Raw genomic sequence first — 15,248 nt, 5'->3', positions numbered from 1 at the left:
GTGTATTCTACTAAAATATTTCATACAATTCGGACCCATCAACCGTAGTAAATGAACGATCTTCAAACTACATTCGAGTTAAAAGATAATTTTAAATGTAATGAATTAATATGCACATTTTATTCGCTTTCTTGATGAACGGCTTGCCAGTACCGAAGCGATAAAATCATTGAACACTGGTAGTTCACCCCGGGTTCAAATAGCGGCGAATGGGCTGGCTGCATGAGAGTTTTTGTAGTTTTTCGTGCGTGACACAAATACGAGAGATGTTTCTTTAAAATGTCTTCCACGAAGGTATCCCTTCCTTTAAACAGAAAACCTCATGTATTTTAGCATAATCCAGATAATATAATCATGGTCAATGTTGAATTTAGATCTCTTCAGCATTTAATCTAGATAGCATGAAAACTGTTCCTGTCATCTTGCGTTTATTCATTATATAATACTTAATGAAATGATTGCTTTAAAATATAAATATTAATAATTATTGTAATAAAATTATTAATTACCGACGCGAGAAAAGTGAAGTAATGTAAATTACTCAATAATAGTTATTCCTTTAGCTTCTTTTGTATAAACGTGTTTCTAGAATGCTATCGAAACTCATTCCTTCACCAGTTTTTTATATTATTTTTAATCATTTAATTTTTAATCATTAATTTCAGTCCAGATATTACTAACAGTATTATTGTTTCTTCACATATAGGTTATTCACCAACTGTGATCTTCAAGTTTTAAAGCTGAATCATAATCTCTTAACAGAGATCCCCGAATTCCTTTCCAAGTGCCATATCAAGTCCTTGTGCCTTCAGTACAACAAAATAGAAAAACTTCCAGAAAACTTTTTCAAAATATTTCCCTCGTAAGTTAAGCTTGTTATTTGCTTTGTTTTCCTTGTAGCAAGTACTTTTTTTTCGTTGTATCATTTCAATAATTTTTATTTTAACATTATTTTAAATATATATCTAATAAACTGCACTATGTTGATAGTACGCATGTAGGTTAATATAACTAGCCTTGCAGTATTTATAAATTTTATAAATGATTATGTAATGAGAAAACTTCAAATTTTAAAAGTGTAAACGGTAGAACAACATTTTTACCCAGCAAAATACATTTGGTTAATATTTCTCATTATCAAGTGCAAAGTATTGAGAAGAAAAATGACCAAATTATGTATTTTAAACTATATCCTTTAATGCAACATAATGGAACAAATTTTAAAGATAATGAGGAAAAAAATCATTGTTAACGAAAATGTTATAGGCCTTTTTAATAGCAATTTGTTTCATGAAATTTCAATATTTTGAAATTTTCCTGGACTCCTAACGAGTTTATAAAATTAAAATTCACAGCATATCACTCTGTTCAATTTATGTACATTTATTTCTTTCTACTAAGGAACAGTATAATAATACAACAATGTTTACCCATGTAGACTTTGATGCGAAGATAAAACGTCTAGATTTTTTCTGTTGCCAGTACGGTAAAAGAAAATTTTTGATAGTGGGGGGGGGGGAAGGGCGATTTTCATGGCATAGATTATAACACATTATAAGAGATTTCGTGCCACGATGAATACAGTAAATAGTAGATAAAAATTATAGTGCCTAATTATAAATTCCAAAAGAGTTTTATATTAGTTTGCAGACAGATACTATGCAAATTACAGTAATTACGCACATTTTCAGGGTAAAACAGTTTAGAATCTATATGCGATGTGCATATTATACGAGTATTATAAGGTATTTCTCCCACTTCCCTAGCATGCCTTTGTGGTGTAACGGTAGCACGCTGGGCCGGTATTCCAGAGGTCCGCGGTTCGATTCCCGACGAAAGCTTTGCTAATTTTTCACCTCTCCGGCTTCTAAAAAAATCCTAATGACTCTACAAGTGGCGCCCGAACTAAAAAGGTTGTGAATGATGATTCTCCGCACCCAGGATTTGGCAACTAGGTACCCTAAAACCCTAGTCGCCCCTTAAAAAGGGGAGTATATAAGGTATGTCTCCCGCTTTCCTAGCGTCCTTCGTGGTGTAGTGGTTATGCACGCTGGGCCGGTATTACAGAGGTCCGTGGTCCGATTCCCGGCGAAGGCGGTTGCTATTTTTCATCTTTCCTGCATCTAAAAATATACCTAATACCTAATGTCTCTACAGTATGACAATGAAATATGTAAAAACCGATGCATAAAATTTACAAAACATAATAATAATATAAAAAACGAAGCTTTCCAAATAGTTACATTCAACAATATTTCAAACCATGACACATTTGAAATTATTCAGATAATTTAATCCCGTTGTGCATTTTCCAAATATGAAACGAAGCTGGAACAGATATCTAGAAATTCTTTCAAAAATCATTCTTCTTGCGAATTCCCTGAAGCATTTATCTAGAAAACGCGATTATATGGTTGTTGAATATATTTCTGATCCCTCAGGAACATTTTCTATATCTTACGGAGCAGCATTATCAACACTCATTTTAACTATATTTAAAAAATCGTGAATATTTACAGAATATCAAACATTTTCCAAATTGTACCAAAATTCGGTGCTGAAATGCGAAACTTTCTCGCACAGATCGGGACGTCTGTTCACTTTATATGCATATCAGTAAAGTTGGCCATCAAGTTATGAAAGATTAGTTGAAATAAGAGTAAAGCTCAAAGTCAGAAAGTTTGAGATCTCGTGTAGAACCACTGTGCACTTTCAAAGTAGCTACTTTGTGCTTTGGCGTCATTTTTTATAAATGGAAGTATTTGAATTTGATGTTATTTTAGAAATGATAGAAATCGTGTATGTCTCTACTGGATCATTATCATGCACTATTGAATGTTTATTCTTTGAAAGCAAATTTTATTTTCCAGAACTTTAAAACTGGTAATATTTTTCGGGGAGAAAGGGGAATGTATTTCCTTAGCCGTAAAGAGTTCAAATGCAGATATCTAACTTATACTCGTAATAAAATTGAAACTTAAGAACAAATTCTGCGTTCTTTACTTCTCTCATAATGAATATATACTTACTATTATGTAGAAAGAAAAATTTACTTTTCTTAAAATGGCAACCACTTCATATATTTAACCTTCCAATGAATTTTATTTGCAAAAATGACCAGAAAAAATGGCTCTGCACTTCAAACTTGTCTGAAAAAATTATTATATTATTCTGAATTGACAATATCATCTTAAGACAGCATAAAAAAGTCTTGAGTAATTTAAAAGTGAAAAGCAAAATGGCTCGCTTAGATGGTCTTACACGTTTGAGTTTGATCTATTGAAATTTTTCAATAAGAATGCAAATTGAATGGGCTAAGTATCATATTTTAAATAAAAATGAATAAGTATAAGTTTTCTATTCACATAAAAGTAGTAATAATTTTTTAAAAAATTAGAAATAAACTTAAAATATCTCTTAAACTTAAGTTGCAAATATAAAACGAGTACAGTTCATTATTATCATAAGCGTTTATTTAAATTGTTTCCTTAAAAAAACGTTATAAAGAAAAAAAATTAAATCTCCAAGTTTTGGCGTGAGGCATTTAAATTTATTCATAACACAAAGTTAGTGTACAAATCCTTTATTATGTATTTATTTAAAACATAGAAGAAATAAAACTTTATAGGGGCAAAAACTTTATAAACCCTTAGTGAAACTATATATACATACACATATACATATAAATACATACTACGGGGGGAAGGATCCATTAATATGTCTTCATTCTTATTCAGTGTAATTCTGTCAGTTATGAAATTTGACCGATATTTTTCTTCTTCCTGTGCTCTATTCTGCGCCATCATATAATTCTGACAAGTTGTTTTTCTCTAGTAGAACTAGTCATGAATAATCAAGATTACAGCTCGACGATCCGTTTCTAATCACGCTCGGTTTTGTATAATGTCTTGATTCAGCCTTTTCTCAACTCAGCCTTGACATTTATATTCCTAACTCACACTGTATCATGTCCATGTAAAAAAGAACGAAGTTTGTGACCTGTATTTTTTACACCGAAACACAAAATGAAAGATTTGTGTTAGCTTCTCTTCACATTGGTTTTTTATAAGAATCATATTTTATTAGCATTTTTTCTCTTGTTAGTTTATTGCATTCTATTGTACCTGTTACGATAGAAATTCTTTTTAAGTAGTTTTAGAAAAGTAACTGAATATACGAAAAGATTTATTTATGATGCTAGGTCTTTTAGACTGAAATAAGTCTTTAAGATTAAAAGTAAAATATATATCTACCTATCAGTCAATTGTAACAGAAATATTGTTATAAGCTCCGAACATTGAATTTATCTTTTGTTAGTAGGGAACGAGCTGAATTGAACATAAGCCTCATACTTCGTATGGGTTGGAAATGCAGTTATCGAGAAATGATGGTGCAGAAATTGCGAAGACATTTGACATCGGTTGTCGCAAATCCTCCTATCTCCACTTTCTCTGGATCGTTATTTGCATCTGGCATGCAGCAATCCGAGCATGGTCACAAACGGATAATATAGCTGCCAGCTGGATTTCTCATTTTTAACCTGGGACAGACAAATAGCTTGCTAGAGTTATACAGTGGTACAGAACAGAGAAAACCTCTTGAAATTATTCGTCTAACTTCATTATTCGCAGAACTACGTCGAAAAAAATAGAGGACTTAATTATAGGTCGCCCTGCATTAAGTAAACCTTTCAGTGATATTTATAATTTAATTTTAAAAACACATAAAATTCAAATACAAATTTTCTTTGATTTGAAATTTAAGATATTGGGAGAAACAATAAGGATATTGCTGCCGGCAATCTGCTTTCGATGGAGAAATGTGCACATTAGATAACGTCTTTCATTTCGTTGTCCGTTTCTATTTGAAATTATTCCTAAACTGGTCATATTTTTTGTAAAGGTTGATTTGTCTCTCTTTTAACTTGATTATACATTAAAAAATGGCTCGTGTTGTATCTACCAAATTCAAATAACAGCAAAAAGATAATAGTGCTTAGGAGAGGGATAACCTTGGGAAATAACAGTATGCACATAGGTATTTAACTGCAATATATAATACGGATAATACAAATATCAGTAAAACTTGAAAATTATACCCGTCCTCCGGCTGGATGCACCGTTCAAGGCTACGTGAGAAGGCTTCTATCATAAGCTTCAGCATGTCCTTCGAAAGAACCATCGGAGTACAACCATATTTGTACCGTCCTGTAGGACACAAATTGTATTCTCCAATTGTTCCCACAGTTCTATCGATCTCTCGCCATTCTCTGTCACAGTACTCCCAGAGTATCTATGACAAAATCTGTTCCAATAAAGACTTTCACTGCTGCAATCAGCACGTGCATCGGCCAGTGGTCTATGGTATACTAATTGCAGTTTTCATAGAAGGTATGCCACCCATGCACACGCGCCTTCTTGATGGTTGCGTACTAAAGTTGATAGATGCAATATACGCCACTCAATATGTTCTTCCTTTCACTGTGCCAGTGTGCCTTTTTCTCAGAAATTATATTTTATTTTATTTTACAGTTTACAAGAACTCAATCTGTCTTACAACTGCTTACAATCATTTCCTCAACCATGCTGTTCAAGCAGTAATTTGAGGACTCTTCTCCTATCTGGAAATCATTTGAACGATTTGACGAACATTGCCAACTTCCTAAGCGGGTCAGAAATCGAATCGTTGCATCTAGCTTACAATGGCATTAAGGAATTACCTGATGAGTAAGTCTGATTATAATTATCTCTCTCTCTCATGTTTTTTCAAACCCGAAATACATTGTATTGCCATGTATTGTAATATCTTACAAGTTCCTTGAAATAACAGAGCTATCTATGAATTTAAGCCTTTGCGAATGTAAAATTCGCTTTCGGTGACGGAAATTGCAGCAAATAATTCCATTCTGAAGAGCAGAATAAGTTGGACACTAAGCCTAATTCACCGAAAACGGTCAACATCGTGGTTTCTTTATGTTTAATTACTTTATTTATTAATTTAAGTATAAATATTTCTGTTCTATCGTTAAATTTGAAGGATTTTAAAACAAATAATATATTTTACTGCATAATAAACTCTTAACATCATAATTTATAAAAGGTGGCCTAAAAGTACCTTCACGGTTTTATATTAAAAAAAGTTTATGAAAAGTTAAGTAAATTTATATTTTGAAACTCATGATACAAAATGCGTCTCTTGAAGTTTTTGTTTACGAAAAATGAAAATGATGCCCCCTTTCGCGATGGCAAATTATGTCCACTGTCCAATTTTTCTACAATTTGTTCCAATGTTTTCTCTTTCTATTACATAAATCTGTCGTGTAAATAAATCAATACTTATGTTATTTATAGATTTTATTTTTGCTTCTTAACTGTACATGTCATCCCAAAAGTCTGGAATCATTGCGAGATTTATCGAACGTGTTCGAACTAATTACCGTTATTCGTGAAACACAGATCCAGTCAATGCTGTTGTTCCTTTAATACATAGCCTTCAATATCTTTTTTCTTTGAGTTACTTTATTTATTAACTGAAGTATAAATTTGTCTGTACTATCGTTAAAGTTGAAAGATTTTAAAACAAATAATACCTTTTACTGCACAATTAACGCTTAAGACCATAATCTATACGAGGTGGCGCAAAAGTACCTTCACGATTTTATATTTAAAAAAGTTTATGAAAAGTTAAGTAAATTTATATTTTGAAACTCATGATACAAAATGTGTCTCTGAAGTATTTAGTTATGGAAAATGACGTCTCTTTTCGCGATGGCAAATTATGTCCGCTGTCCAAATTTCTTACAAATGATTCCAACGTTTTCTCTTAACACATAAATCTGTAGTGTAAACAAATCAATACTTATGTTATTTATATATTTTATTTTTGCTTCTTAACTGCACTACATGTTATCCCAAAAGTTTGGAATCATTGCGAGATTTATAGAATGTGTTCGAACTAATGACCGTTATTCGTGAAACACAGATCTAGTCAATGCTGTTGTTCCTTTAATACATAGCTCATGGTCTTCCCCTTACCAGAAGAGCTTTAAGCAAAGGAATTCAATTAATTTTTTGGAACACCCTGATTACAGCTATTTATAATACTGATACTGCATGTATTTTTCTTCACAGCTTTGTTATAAACTTACCTGCTCTGGGTACATTTTCCTGCTCTGGAAATGAAATGACAAATATTTCTAGTCAAATAGCTAAAGCAACAAAGTTAAAGAAACTGTACTTACATTCTAATCTTATTGAGAATATTCCAAAACTCAGCGATTCTCCTAATCTTAAGGTAAGTTTTTGCTATTATTATTTAATAATTGCTTTATTTGTTTTGATTTTACATTACCCCTCTTTCACTATTTTTTAAGCTACAACATTTCTTACATGTAAAATACATAAGCCAGTTAAGAAGGTTTTTATGCGTGCTGGACAATGACGTTTTCACTATGTGCGCTGTTTCGCATAAAGTTCTGAGATAATTACTAGAATATTCGAAAGTTAGAAAGAAGAGTAGAGTTGAATTAAAAATAATTGTTATTTAAAAATGCATGTGGTGTTTTAAATAAAATAATTTCTACTAATTTATTTTACGGAATTTTTTGGAAATACCATCCGAAGTTATTAAAACTGTGTTCGTAGTTTAGACGAGTAAAATGTAATGGTAATTCGTTTAACGAAACGATCAGTTACAAGATGGCGTTCGAAATGCAAATCGTTTATTACAGAGAATGCTTTTCTCACAGGTTTCCTATCCTATCTCATAAACTTGTAGCTTCTAGTTTCTGACTTCTAAGTGAGTTCTGTTTTTTGCTTTTCTCGTAACAAAAATTTTAATTCATTTCAAAACCGCTCAAATCCAGCGAAAAATATTTAAAATATTTTAGGTACTGTTAGAAACACCATCAATATTGGAAATGCTGGTTATTTAATAATTTATTAGTTATCGAAATATTTATATACGAGTATACGCTGTATGTATAAAGTCTCACACGTTTTCAATTCAATTTAATAAGCGGGAACTTTTTCAATCTTCCATCTCCAGTGGAAAACTTAGTTATCTTTATCCTTCATTTCTTTTTCTTTTTTTTTTCCCCACTTTGAATCTTTAACTTTAGCTTTCTTCCATTTTGATTTTATCTTCATCCTTCTTGCAATCTCTTAGTCAACGATTTTTGGGAGGTTCAGCTTTCAAAAAACTGAAGTCTCGTTGTTCATTAGTATATCCTGAAGCGGAACATGGCATTATCATTGAATATATATGCCTCTCTGTTTGCTAAAGATTGATTGTGATGACATTAACTGACTGCGGCTGCTGTGGCTTTCCATTTTTTTAGAAGGTCTTTAATGGTTGCGCGGCCTTTTTGATAACTTCTTCCCGATAAGAAACTTAAGACTTCATCATATTTTTGTATCAAAGAGGGTTATCAGTTCAGTGCAGTACAGTATGCGCAGCTGCTACAGTATCACTACCAAGTGTAAATATGGCATAATTCTAGTTTTATTTTCACTAGCAAGCAATATACGTCTACTTCTATTGTAAATACTATATACCTGTATATTAATCAGTATAAATTGTTCATTTATATACTGCAATGTAACATTTTAACATAGCGTTACGAGTTTTTGTATATATATATATAAGTAGTTTTACTGAAATTATGTTTAAAACTGTAGTATTCTTTGTATAATGTAACATGAAAATATGAAGAGTCAAAGCTCTGGCGGAAAAATAAGATTACAGAGACAAGTCTATTTAACATTGAAGTAAATGGATATCTCGGTAAATTGGGGACATATCGTCAAGCTGGCAACTAATTTTTGTCGCCAAATTTGGAGAGAAATTGCCAAAAGTCTCCGAACTTGGCGACTGTTTAGTCCAGTTCCTGTGTAACTAACTGACATTGTAATTGAATAACTGCAATTTATCCCAATGTGTAACTGTGACCGCAACCGGCCCTTATGTAACTTTAACCGTATATGCCTTACAGTTATTTTGAGAAATGGAAGTTGCTAGAGGTTTCTCGATGGCCGATGGAAAACTATATAAGACCGGAGAGAGCATCAGCTCTCAGTTGTTTAGATTAGCTTGATTTTGAAATATTGAGAGATCTCCGCAGGAGCTTCGCCTTTTTAGATGCGTTTTGCTTTGCACTGTGTTTAACGTCCTTAGCAGTTTGAAGTGTAACTATTGACTATATTCTGCGATTCTGAGAAGAGCTGTATGAATATTTTTGTGGAAAGTTCTAGAGCTAGGAAAATGCTTCATTTGGGAAAAATAAATTTCATAAAGCTATCATCGGTTCTGTGCGCATTCAATCTATTACGAATCCACGAAAAAAATAATACTGCACTAGTATCATAACAGCATGGTATCGGAAGCCTGGTTATTGGTACTGTAGAAGTGTACAAATTTTTATAATGGCATTTTCTTGGCAATTTGTATTGCATTATATAAGTATGCATTTGTGTTAATTATATGTGTATAAATTTCTTGCTATATATATTTATTTTCATATGATTTACAACAGTAAGTTGTAACAATATTGTAAAAATGTTGCACCTCTAATCAGTTTCGAAATTATCGGCAACCGTAAGGAAAGAAGCTTCATTTCAGAAAATTCAAAACGGAGAAAAATTCAAAATAAGGAGTTAATATGCAAAATCCAGGCAATTTTAACTTTCCCTTTTATTAATAAAATTTTAATTATTCCCAAAATCCATGAAGTACTAATATTTAAAGCTTCATAAGGTTTTTGATGTTTTATTAATCATTAATCTACAGATCCTGGACTTGGCCTGCAATAAACTACAACAATTGGAGCTGGCCTCCATTGTTCCCAAAGGACTCACTTATTTAGATCTCTCTGCAAACAGTGACCTTCAAATTGATCCTACGGATTTTCAACATCTATGGTAAGAATATCTGATACGTACAGTTAAGTATATTAAAATGATACTTGTAATTATAAATTTTTCATAATTATCAATAAAAGAGTGATTGAAAATTAAAAAAAACGGATGTACTTTTTATCATGATTGTGGAAAAAATACAATTTGATATTCGGTATTTAAAATGGCAGAGCGAGGTATTTAAAATTGTTTTCGGTAAATCGAGTACATTTGGTTTTCATCACAACGGCTTTCTATATTATGTAGAGTCTCACTCTTTGGGAAGCTTAAACTAAATCGAGACTCAAGCTATATTCTAAGCGCCTTATCGCTTTGTCCCATAAGAAGAGAGAAGGTAAGAAGGGTGTAAACGACCCTTTTATTAAGAACTTAATTAGTTGCACAGAAGGCACTTCTTGTTCTTATTATGGCCATCCAGCATTTATGGCGTAACTCAAGATGATAGAACTTCAAATTAAAACTAAGTTATGTCATAATATAGCCAAAGCCTACGCAGAACTGATTAAAGCGCCAGTTGGCTCAAATCTATACTATTCGCAAGAATAACGCAACGAAGACAGACTGCTATAGTAAAACTGCAACTAGTAACGTGACCTTCAACAGGCGGCACACGCTCTGATTAAACAAACTAAAACTAAAAACCTTCCTTTTTATACTACCTCTTTCTACCTTGAATACGCGCAAACTAAAAAATAGCATTCTGGCAGAAAAACGAAAGGGAGAATGACAGTAAAGATGTTTAACATAAAATAACTGGTTAGATCAAAATAAAGAAATCCTTACAATTATAATTATTCACTGTAATATTTTTGCATTATTAGTTTGAATTTTTTCAAGTAAAAGTTATGCAATTATAAAAATGAAATTAATTATGTAAACCTTTAAACGATTACTTCTAGAATGGTATTTACCAAGTCTGAAACAATAATTATACTCTCAGCCGTAAATTCAATATTTTGGAAAATTATACGGATATTTTATATTAATAGTTCAAATCATATACTCCATGTCTAATTTATTATACTGTCAACGAATCAGATCAAAATTTTTTATTTTTATCATATATGTTCCTTTAATGAAGAAAAATTAATTCAGTTCGGGATTTTCATATACTTTTATTAAAGTATTATAAAACTTAAACAATTATGCTTAAAAATAAACTGTAGATAAAGAAGATCGTGTGATAAAATTCACAGGTTGAATCTGTGTTGCTACTGTTTGCAAACTTTTGGAAAATAAATTCAGAATGCTTAATTTATTACCATCAGACGCACTATGATGTCTTAATTATTGCTTATATTCTGTCTATATTTCATCCACAGACATATTGCAATATGAATTTTGGATTTAATAGATTAAAAAACAATCATAGTATTTCCCCGTACTTTCCTTTGTGGAATAAGCGGTTAGCACATCCAGCTGGTGAAGGGAAAATCCGTAGTTTAAATCCTAATGTAAGAAAAAGCAGTTTATCTTTCATGTTTTGTAATAAAGTTTTTGACTAGTAATAAAACAAAGGAAGTAAGGAAATAAAGTAAAATCTGATGAGCGAGTAACAGGGTCGAGACAAGGATGAGGTGAATGGGGCACTCGCATGTTTGTCTCGCAAGAACAATTAAAGGAGATGTCAAACCACAGAATTTATCCGCGAGTATTTATACCCATGTATTGCATGCAGGGGCGTGATTTATCTTCTTGCCCCGAGTGGTGTAATACGGCAATGGCGTATTCAAAAGACGCATAAAAAGTATAAAAATTACCTAGTTTTTTAAACCCTTTATATTGTCCCATCAAACTTTAATTTACTGAATAAAATGCTTGGTTGTAGATACTTTATATTGGTTAAAAAAAACTACTACAACCAGTCCTTATAATTCCTTGTAACTTTGATCTTTTTAATAATTAAAAAAAGAGCTACGCAAAGAATACAAATATTAAGGTTAATTAATTAATTTGAATACATAAATGAATATTTTGTTGAAACTTCTAGCTATGAATATTAAAAGTATAAATCGTTTCAAGCAAATTTGTTTTAAGGTTTTGTGTGGCTTTCTACATCTGATTTTGTAAAACTTGTAGATTACGATAGAACATGGAATTTTTTACGCTTTTGAAAAATCTGATTTAAGAATGTCTTGATTATTTTTCTTTCTGAACGCATTTATCTTGATAATCTTACGGCCAAATCAACTGAAAATATCACTGTAGCAGCAGTCAATAATTGTACGAAACATTTAAATGTTGCTTATGGCACTAATAGTCTATTCAAGCCAAATATATTCGCAGCGATTTTGCTAATCCACAAGGGGGCATATACACTACGATTTCATAATGTTTGTCAATTGACGCCCAAAAAAAATCGCTGTTTTTTACTTTGAATGTCATTTCTGAAGGACGTTTCTGTGGGCATCCACCTTGTACGCGCATTAAAGCGAATCAAATTGCGAAATATACTATATCATGAGAATATTATATTGAGAAACCAAGCTAACATAGAATTTTATATCCAGAAACATTATTGACTTTTTGCAGTGAAAGGGATCTCTTTGTGAGGTATTTCAGCAAAGATCCGCTGCAAATATATATTAAACCTGAAAGCATTTTTACTATGCGATAATATAGTTTTGTGGTAATAAAAATTTGTAGTAGTAGTTTTATAAATATCACTAATATCCCATCCTGAGATAATTTATATTCATCCGAACTCTATATCATTGCACTACTTGTTTTTTGGAGAGTAAATGTTTGAAGTCTTAAATGCGGAAAAGGAGTGCTGTAATAGATTTTCCTAAAAACAATTTAATTCGCGTAGTAGGCACACATTGCTTTCTTTCGATTATGTTTATCAAATGAATTTCATATTAATACTTGCTAGGATCAGGCGTGTGTTTATATTTGAGTCCTTGGGCAAGTGCAGCTGATGGAAGTGGCTGAATAAGGAGTCATGTTTAAAGTACTTTCTTGTCCATCTCCAGATGCTCATGATTTGCGTACAAGAACTCTGTATTCACCATTTCTGTGCATTGCTCAGAATATCCTTATCCGTATTACCTTATAATGGATTCTAATCTATTCATGACTTCTCTTCGGTATTGGGCCATCCCTAAACTACCACTGAATTCAAATCCGGATTTACAGGGCTTCGATTCCTTGATTAGATTTTAAGTGCAAACTGAAGAATTACTGGCTCTGCATAGGTTACCGCAAGTAGTATAAAGATAAAGAAATTCAGTGTCCTCGTGAACGTCATTCGCAGTTCCAAACATTTCCTTAGACATGATTCACAGATGAATAGAACAGCTAATAAAAGCAAATAACATGAGTATGTTTTTCTATATTAACTAGAATTCTATCTTATCTAGAATTCTGTAAGCGGTTCAAAATGTCATTTAAATGATATTGAAGTAACTGGTCATCTTTTATAGTAAGATGTGGTTTTCTGAGCTCGCAAAGTATGCTGTTTAACTGATCTTCATTTAAAGAATCCTTAAAAAAAGTGTGCACAAGCTTGACCTAAATGAATATAACTATTCATATCATGACAAAGGTATACAGAGTCACGGGCGTATCTTATCACTGTGGGCATTCAACGCAGGTCGAAATGTAAAATGTTTTGGTGCGTGAAATGTTGAACATAACTGGTCGACTGTTGACTTTTAAATTGTTTCCTGCATAAGGAAATGAACATTTTCTTTGAATCCTCTTAACATTGACCTAGAGAAATTTGAAATATCTCTGCGTTTTCTTATTATTTGCTTCATTCTACATTGTGATATGAAATCTCCGAAGCTTCAGTATGTTTAAGTTATTGCATAATATTATATTATTAAAAGTTAAATGTATAAATGTATTCACTTTTGTTCTTTTATGTGGATATGAAAGCTTAGCATTCCAGTTATTTCCTGCTTTTGTAATAGCAATTCCAAAGCATAAAGGAATTTTTTTTTAATAGGAGATATCAGAAACTTTTAAAATGAAATTTAAAATAAAAAAGTACAAGAAGAAAAATTTTCTACAAGATATAAATACTTGGTGGCTTTTAACCTGACACAAAGGCTCGGGTTGGCTGTCTATTACAGGTGTCTTTCTCTGTTTGCTATTCTGCACACCTGCCATGGGTTTCTGGGTCTTTCTCATCGCATCGTTCTCTTATTTCATAGCAATTACCAAAGTATCGACTCTACCTATTGCAGAACCTTTGCAGAGGGAGGAAGTTTTGAAACAGAACCCTCTTATCGACTTCCCAACCCCATATGTATTTGGCTACGACATTCAGGATGGAAAAGGAACATCTCAACATCGCCACGAGATATCAGATTTGAATGGTTTCGTCGAAGGAACGTACGGATATTCAGATCCCCTTGGAGTACATAGGAACGTTCGTTATACTGCAGATTTAAATGGTTATCGTGCTGTTATCCGTTCAAATGAACCTGGAATATCCGATCAAAATACAGGTGATGCAGTGTATCTTGTCCAACCGCCACCACCAGCAGCTATTTTCCAAGGTGCCAAAGTTATCGTCCCATTTCAAAATGTGTGAAAGGTCATGAAAAATGCATTCAGAATGTTAAATGGAGAATGTAGCGTAAAACATTAAAATGTTTTTATGTTACATTTTGTTCTGTCACTATTTTTTCCAGTTTCTGTCCTGCTAATATATCTTCTTAGGTTTGTACATATTAGTTAAAATTCCGCCTTGTTCTCCTATTTAATAAATCAATAAAAATTTTTAAATACTTCATTTTCATTATGCATTATGCATTTCATTATGCGTCAGAAATTAAAAGTATTACCTCTAGCATTCTAATTATTTTAAAATTGAATAATGTCAATATCCTGAGTGTTATTTTCAGTTATAAATTGTAGAAGATATAAATTTAATTTCTTATCCATGTGCATTATTAAATTTCTTATTACATGAATTAGCTTTGTCGTAATTATTAATTTACTTCGTAGAAAAATATGTTGGACTTTTCAACTACCATTATAAAAGGTTTGTCTCTGTAATTAATAGTTATGGAGTTGAGGACTAAAATCAGTAACTGAATTGTTTCTGCATTCCATACTTTTTTCAATTTACATTATTACTTAGTCCTTGGTAAATAAAATGTATCACTTAAAATTAAAACAAAGGTGGTTTGCTATATTAAGTGCACAACAATAGCAAATTAAAATTACATATTCGCTTTCATCTACAGTTGTTCATATCAAATTAAAATTCTCTACATGTTTGAAACATTATATATTATAATGCTGCTTCGGAAAACTAGTATTAATTTCATTTCTATAATTAGCACTATTTGACCAAGTTTTATTACACTAAATGTTACT

At 31.8% G+C, this 15,248-nt stretch overlaps 2 protein-coding genes across 2 annotated transcripts in view; both read left to right on the top strand.

Annotated features, from left to right (window-relative positions):
- The window catches only part of Phlpp (PH domain leucine-rich repeat protein phosphatase), a 143,620-nt gene that overhangs the window by 101,940 nt on the left and 26,432 nt on the right, over window positions 1-15,248 (top strand). Inside the window, exons 7-10 of the mRNA XM_085813333.1 lie at window positions 707-862; window positions 5,532-5,726; window positions 7,131-7,293; window positions 9,787-9,917. Of these exons, the coding sequence (XP_085669459.1) occupies window positions 707-862; window positions 5,532-5,726; window positions 7,131-7,293; window positions 9,787-9,917 (645 nt within the window). The remainder of the gene's footprint in view (window positions 1-706; window positions 863-5,531; window positions 5,727-7,130; window positions 7,294-9,786; window positions 9,918-15,248) is intronic.
- Window positions 13,989-15,051, top strand: LOC118203886 (cuticle protein 16.8-like). Its single transcript, XM_035376185.2, has one exon. The coding sequence runs from the start codon at window positions 14,029-14,031 to the stop codon at window positions 14,455-14,457; it is 429 nt and encodes a 142-aa protein (XP_035232076.1). The 5' UTR covers window positions 13,989-14,028; the 3' UTR covers window positions 14,458-15,051.

This window comes from Stegodyphus dumicola, chromosome 3 (assembly GCF_044657685.1).
Source record: "Stegodyphus dumicola isolate Sdum_Otavi_A_Nest chromosome 3, ASM4465768v1".
Taxonomy (NCBI): domain Eukaryota; kingdom Metazoa; phylum Arthropoda; class Arachnida; order Araneae; family Eresidae; genus Stegodyphus; species Stegodyphus dumicola.
This window is presented reverse-complemented; position numbering and strand designations above follow the sequence as displayed.

Coding starts and splice junctions, on each gene's coding strand:
- LOC118203886 (XM_035376185.2), top strand. CDS start 14,029: ATGGGTTTCTGGGTCTTTCTCATCGCATCGTTCTCTTATTTCATAGCA.